Source organism: Pygocentrus nattereri, chromosome 23 (assembly GCF_015220715.1).
Source record: "Pygocentrus nattereri isolate fPygNat1 chromosome 23, fPygNat1.pri, whole genome shotgun sequence".
Taxonomy (NCBI): Eukaryota; Metazoa; Chordata; class Actinopteri; order Characiformes; family Serrasalmidae; genus Pygocentrus; species Pygocentrus nattereri.
The window spans coordinates 16,926,739-16,934,365 of record NC_051233.1 but is presented as its reverse complement, the minus strand read 5'-3'; the positions used below and the strand labels follow the sequence as shown (position 1 = coordinate 16,934,365).

At 37.1% G+C, this 7,627-nt stretch overlaps 1 protein-coding gene across 1 annotated transcript in view; it reads left to right on the top strand.

Annotated features, from left to right (window-relative positions):
• Positions 1-2,393: 2,393 nt before the first annotated feature.
• Positions 2,394-7,627, top strand: part of ppp6c (protein phosphatase 6, catalytic subunit) — a 17,861-nt gene continuing 12,627 nt past the window's right edge. The window contains exons 1-5 of the mRNA XM_017721144.2: positions 2,394-2,551; positions 3,365-3,460; positions 3,554-3,619; positions 3,876-4,017; positions 4,095-4,174. Of these exons, the coding sequence (XP_017576633.1) occupies positions 2,477-2,551; positions 3,365-3,460; positions 3,554-3,619; positions 3,876-4,017; positions 4,095-4,174 (459 nt within the window). The 5' untranslated portion in view covers positions 2,394-2,476. The remainder of the gene's footprint in view (positions 2,552-3,364; positions 3,461-3,553; positions 3,620-3,875; positions 4,018-4,094; positions 4,175-7,627) is intronic.

Below are 7,627 nucleotides of genomic sequence, written 5' to 3'. Positions count from 1 at the left end.
CTTCAGTAAAAAGGTTCAGGACCTGGTAAGAGACCTCTGATGTCATCACGAAAGTGTTCTGCTAGCTAAATGTAATAATCAAGCTACTCAACCTAAACTGCAGTGGAGTGATTTACACAATAGCCAACACGCTAACAGCATTTTTTATTGTTTGTCAATTAAAGAGCATTGAGACAACACTTCTTGAAATTAAGATTGCTTATATTAAAAATGATCATTATATAATTTAGGCAGTTATTATTCAAGTGATATATATATATATATATATATATATATATATATATATATATATATATCATGATAAGATATCTGATTCACTATATATGTGGTTTAAAATGTATTACATTATGTGTAAGGGTTAGCTACAATTCTGTTTGACAACATATCCTACACTTCCATTCTTTGAATTGTATACCCAATTATGAAAGTTGTGCTGCATGTAAAGTATTAGCAGAGTTTACATTTTCTTATATTTCACCAAAATCATCTTTAGAAATTTCAAAGTTTAAATTGTTACAGGTGTGAATCACTACAAGGTCCAAAATGTAGTATCCTAAAATAAGAGCCATGATATGATTCTACTGCATTTTTTGTAATGTTTGTGACATGCCAAATAGTGAAATTTATTATTTATTACTTTTGACTACAAGTTTTCCCAAAGAAGCATCTAATACAGAATACATCGTTTATCAGTATCCTAAAATAAGAGCCATTATATGATTCTACTGCATTTTTTGTAATGTTTGTGACATGCCAAATACTGAAATTTATTATTTATTACTTTTGACTACAAGTTTTCCCAAAGAAGCATCTAATACAGAATACATCTTTTATCATCTCACAACAAGACAGAATTTGGAAGTAGATAAATCAACACTCAAACAAACTCTGTCCCTACATTTACATATTTAACAAATTACTCTCATTGGCTGTAGCCATTTGACTGTTCCCAACACTAATTCTCCAACAGTACCTTGGTCAATGCACCATCCTGTGGACTAAAATAAAGCTGGATCAGGTGTGGAGGATAATTTTGTACATCCTAGCTAATTAGCTTGACCCTGAACTCTGGCATGTCATACAATTAAAAAGAACTCCAATTATTCACTGAATCATGTAGCATTAACATTAAAAATTTCCTATTACCAGATTACTTCAAGGAATGCAAATGTGTTAAAAAGAATATAGCCTAAAACCTAAAACAAGGGCTTGGGCAATTCTACAGATCTAGCTAACGTTAACAATCGGGAGCCCAAATGTGTGCTACCTAAACATTTGCAATATCAAAGAACCCAGTTTTACCACTTACAACTTTAATTAAGAAGCTTTCTGTAGAACTACTTCGTTACATAATATTGAAGCAAAAATCTTCACCTTACAGTAAATTATCTAATTAGCTAGTAACTTAGGCGGCACGGTGGCTTGGTGGGTAGCACTGTCGCCTCACAGCGAGGAGGGCCTGGGTTCGATTCCCTGGCCGGGCGGCCAGGGTCCTCTCTGTGTGGAGTTTGCATGTTCTCCCCGTGTCTGCGTGGGTTTCCTCCGGGTTCTCTGGTTTCCTCCCACGGTCCAAAGACATGCAGTCAGGCCAATTGGACATGCTAAATTACCCCTAGGTGTGAGTGACTGTCTGTCTGTCTGCCCTGCGATGGACTGGTGACCTGTCCAGGGTGTATCCTGCCTTCCGCCCGAAGACTGCTGGGATAGGCTCCAGCACCCCCCCGTGACCCTGACGGAGAAGCGGCTTAGAAAATGGATGGATGGATGGATGGATTTCGAATGCATCTATTAGAGAATTTTTTCCTACTCTCTATACAAAGATATCATCTCAATTTACGAATAATAAATTGAATTAAGGTGTATTGATCAATTTAAATACATTTATAAATTGGATAAGATTTAAGTTTCTCTTAGTGTGGGTGAATGCAAAGTAAATGCCTATATTAGATAGATAGCTATGTTTATTTCCAACTATCAAAAGTACTGTTGTCATTAATGTGTAGATTCTGAGTGTTTTTTTTTTGTTGTTGTTTTTTTCAGCTTTTATCAAAAAGGAAAGAGGACAAAGAGGTGTACGCATTCACTAACTCATAAAAAATCTATGAATGTAAAAATTTGTAAATATTTTAATGTGTATTTCAATGCAAAAATGCAAATACAGAAAAAAAGAAAAGAAAGAAGAGTAAAACTCGACCATTTTCACCCCTGAGCATAACATATATAAAGTTTTAAATAAATTTCAACATAATCCACACACCGACCTGCAGCCCGTTCCGCGCACCATCTCAGTTAAAAGTGTGTAAGAGGTAGTTAGTACGCCGCCGTTAGTAGGCTCATTAGTATAGTCCGCACGGTATAGTTTAATACGCAGCTCCGCTTTAGCCGATCTCAGATCAGCCGCTCCGCTGCGTGACGCGTCCTCGCTGCCTCGCCTCCTCGCTTCCTCTCCGACCTGCGATGAGCTGTTGTTCTTAAAATGGCGCCGTTAGACCTGGACAAGTATGTTGAGATTGCGAGGCAGTGTAAATATCTTCCAGAGAACGATTTAAAGGTGAGGATCTTCGCGCTGTTATGCTTAACAGAACCTTTAGGTCTTGAAACGCTGTTCCGTCTCTGCTGTAGATGAAGACCAGGCCACCAGTGCTAACTGGCTAGTAAGGGTTAGCTAGCTAGGCTAACAGTTAAATTCTAAGAGAATGCATATTAGCTAACTAGCTTAGCAAGCTAGAAGTACTGTGAAACGTATTTTGTCCCAGTTAAATTAATTTATAATTCTTCGCACTGCTCGCGGAACAGCATTATTTTAGAGGTAGGCTCATGGATGAAATCCACTGCATTCAGCACGAATTGTGCAAAGTAAAGTGTTAGCTCGTGTTGTGTAGTTAACGTTTCACTAGCTTGGTAGTTTTTGCTTTCTTGGCATAATAACTAGTTTAGTTGTTTAACATTACGGTAGCATAATCTGTTTGGCTTTAGACTAAAAAGTAGAAGTTGGTCATGCTTATTTTATAGGATCTATAGTGAGCTAGCTTGCGGTCAGTGTTTGGTTGTCTGGGTGCAGGAACTGCGATGTAGTGTACTCATAAAATGATGCATCTTCTAGCTACCTTCTTCATCTTAAGAGTGGCCTTTAATTTCGGATTAAGTAGTGTGAGTACATTGTTTGTATGCAGTTTGCTATAACAATAGTAGATTTATTGAAATTCATTTCAGTAATTACGAAAGGTTAAACATATTAATGTTCCAATTTGTTTAAAAATGAGTCCACCCAAATCACGATTAACCCGCAGCAAAGTACATTAGTTCTCTATTTAGTATATTTACCCGAATTAACTCTTTATTTTTCCTTCTGTTGTCTTCATAGAGATTGTGTGACTATGTGTGTGACCTGCTTCTCGAGGAATCAAATGTGCAGCCTGTATCCACTCCAGTCACTGTTTGTGGTGACATCCATGGACAGGTCCTAACAATACATTGTAGTAACATTTGTAATAACTAATTGTTTGTGACTTCAAAATGTTAATGTTGAACTGTCTTTTCTGTATTTCCTTAGTTTTATGACTTATGTGAACTCTTCAGAACTGGAGGACAAGTACCGGACACAAACTACATTTTTATGGTATGGTCGTCTAAGGAATGCAATATTTGGCTTTCAGTCGTTATTTTGAGACTTGAACATAAAAATAAAATGTGTCCATACTGAACTTAAATACCTAGATTTTTGGACCTGATATGCTGATTTTTAAATTTGTTATATATTGTTTCATTACATGTCATTTCTCAGGTTTCACCAATTTGAGGTTATTTGTGGAAGAGTATCTTGTGCATATTTTATTCTTTATGAAAGTAATTTGAATTGGTTTTTCTCTCCACAGGGTGACTTTGTGGACAGAGGATATTACAGCTTGGAGACATTCACATACTTGCTAGCACTTAAAGCTAAGTGGCCAGACCGCATCACTCTTTTGCGTGGAAATCACGAAAGCAGGCAGATCACACAAGTGTATGGCTTTTATGGTGAGTACTGCTTAAAAAAAAAAAAAAACCCTCACATTTTTAAACCTTCCATTAATTTTTTTTTTTTCTTTCTGTAGATGAGTGCCAGACTAAGTATGGAAATGCCAATGCTTGGAGATACTGCACTAAAGTGTTTGACATGCTGACTGTTGCTGCCGTAAGTCCAGTCATGTAAAATCAAAGTTTCATTTGTGTAATGTGGACAGTGTTTTCAAGTTAATTAGTTATTGACTTTAATCGACTGTCTCTTTTTATGATTTGAGTTTATGCAGTTAACACTGCATAGCAACTCCAAGGGTTTAGAGTGTTTTTTAGGTGTATTTTCACTTTTTTCTGATGAACTATTTAGAAGTTATGTCAGGTTGACTTACAGTAGTTAATGATAATTTCAGTAGGGTTTGTGAGAACACACGAATTGTCCAATGATATTGGCAAGGTTTGTACAAGTCCATGTACACATTTATAAATTCATTCACTCCAGATGCAATTGTATGTGGCAGTTGTGTCTGAGATATGCAGGTCATAGCTCAATAATACCAAACACATTTATATGCTTCAGCACAGTATTTGGTAGGGCTGCAGAATATGTTTTAGTTCATTGCCAGTTGACAGTTGGCTTTTGCAGCAGTGATCTTGCAGAAGGCTGCAGATAGAAATAAGTCCTCTTACATGGCTAGTTGCTTTGTGTGCTGTGAACATCCTGAGCATCCGGAGATGCTTCAGATCAGGGATTGCTAATATTTTTTTATGTTTTGCAAAGTGAAATATCACTCATTTACTCAATATACAGTTCTTTCAATCAAAAAATAGTGCTGCACTTATTTATTTGTTTTCCAGTGCATCATTTGTAATTTCTCTCATTGCCTTGAGGTTTTTCAAAAAACAAATCACAAATCATGAAAAGCATCATGATTTATGGAGGTAACATAATTGTCTAAACAAATACATATGTGATGTTTAAACAGATATGTGACTTTTCATCTAAATTTAGTTCCTAACAGCACGTGAATGGTTGAGGCAGCGTTCACAAGCTAACCACAGATAAGAATGATGGTGTAAACACAGCAAAAGATTTACAAACCACTTCTGATCATAAAAAACACTGCTGATCATAAATAAAACAATAATGTAATTTAGTTTTAATTTAATTTTATCAGATTTTGACAAGTAAACATTCATATCTGAATGCTACAATACTACCTTGTAGTGTTGCTAGCTTGTTTTCATATAATACTTTATACTATAATGCTTATACACATGAAAGTTGCTGTGGAAGTGCAGTTCCTCTGAACATGTCTGTTTGTCACCTGTCATTTAGAGTCTTGCTCTTGTCAAGAGTAAAATGAACTCTAGTTTGTCATTAAATTACAGAGTAAAAGAAATGAAATGGTAAAAAGGACTATGATGAGATTAATCAGATTAGCATACTGTATACTGCAGGCTACTTTTCATTAGTAGTGTACTGTACAGCATCCATTGTACAACGCAAGCGGTTTGCTGTAACACAGGGCAGAAACGCAACTGAACTGCTTTGGTAGGTCTGTGTGGTAGTCCTGTGTGGTTTGTAAACACTCCTGTTTTCGTTCGTTCACAAGTAATTTAATTTTCATTAGTTAATAATATGAGTTAGTTAGACTGAATAATATCCAGTGTAACACCACAAAGAAGCCTTAAAAACCAATGCTTAGCGGATTTTTCGGCTAACTTTATTAGCCAAGTTACTGCTTTAGCCATGTTATCGATGCAGTAGGGGTGTGGTAGCTTAGATGCATCGCGATGCGGACGTGAACGATTCAGAATCGATTCATAAATGTCAAAAATCAATCGTCTAAGTATTTAATTTATAACAATGTTGACGGAACGTATAAGAACTTGGAAGTGGGTAAGTGCAGCACTGATTTACGTGGCTGAAGTCGCTTCTCATTCACCAGCTTCTCGTTCAAATTTTCCCGTTCCACCTTAAATTCTGCTTGAGGCGCCGAGTGTAACTGCTGCACCGTTTAAGGTGGAATTCAAAAGAGAAGCGACTTCATCTTCATAACTTTTTAGAGAGAGAGAGAGTTTCTCTTTGCAAATTTAACGTACCAGGAAACAACTACAGTGCTTATAAATGCGAATAAGTCCATTCGTTTGTCAAATGTTTGTCTTTTCGTAGCTACCGGTGAGGCGAGACTTTGCGATGTGACCTTCAGTCACATAGTCAGTCATTGAGAACCAGGCGCTATGCTGCACACTTTGGACTTGAGATTCAGCGTCCAGTCTCGAAAATATTTTACTGACACAGCGCATTTACATTATGGATCATTACAAATAATTTGCTTTAAAACTACTAAGTCCTCAGACAGTAGGAAAATAGAAATCCTGCATAGAAAAAAGATGCATCAAGATGCATTGATAATTGTTTTATAAATTACAATATTATAAATGCATTGCAGCCCTCTGAAATATAATCGAATCATGTGGTGCTTAAAGATTCCCACCCCTACTATGCAGTGTGTTAACTTTATTAAACAAACAAAGCAAGCAAACCCACCTTTAAAATGATCAAATAAAGCTTCAGGGTTGCACTTAGCTCTGCAGCATTTGGACAAATTTCTTTTATTTTGCTGTAACTAATGTATGTAAAGGTTGAATCCAGAGCTGTTATGAATATCTAGGCACTTATGTCAGTCCTCGTTATGTCCTGTTTTGCTGGAGCAGTACGTCATCCGGGTATCTTTGGCGTACTGGCAAAACATGCTTAAGAGCTAATAGTGGTAAAACGGTATGCTAAAAGTACAACCCCAATTCCAATGAAGTTGGGTTGTTGTGTAAAACATAAATAAAAACAGAATACGATGATTTGCAAATGCTTTTCAACCTTGATTCAATTGAATACACTACAAATACAAGATATTTAATGTTCAGACGGATAAGCTTTGTTTTTTGCAAATATTCACTCATTTTGAATTTGATGACTGCAACACGTTCCAAAGAAGTTGGGACAGGGGCATGTTTACCACTGTGTTACATCACCTTTCCTTTTAACAACACTCAATAAGCGTTTGGGAACTGAGGACACTAATTGTTGGAGCTTTGTAGGAGGAATTCTTTCCCATTCTTGCTTGATGTACAACTTCAGTTGCTCAACTGTCCTGGGTCTCCGTTGTTGTATTTTACGCTTCACAATGCGCCACGCATTTTCAATGGGAGACAGGTCTGGACTGCAGGCAGGTCAGTCTAGTACCTGCACTGTTTTGCTATGAAGCCACGCTGTTGTAACATGTGCAGAATGTGGCTTGGCATTGTCTTGCTGAAATAAGCAGGGACGTCCCTGAAAAAGACGTTGCTTGGATGGCAGCATATGTTGCTCCAAAACCTGTATATACCTTTCAGCGTAAATGGTGCCGTCACAGATGTGTAAGTTACCCATGCCATGGGCACTAACACACCCTCATACCATCAGAAATGCTGGCTTTTGAACTTTGCACTGATAACAATCCGGACAGTCCTTTTCCTCTTTGGCCCAGAGGACACAACATCCATGATTTCCAAAAACAATTTGAAATATGGACTCGTCAGACCACAGGACACTTTTCCACTTTGCGTCAGTCTATCTCAGATGAGCTCG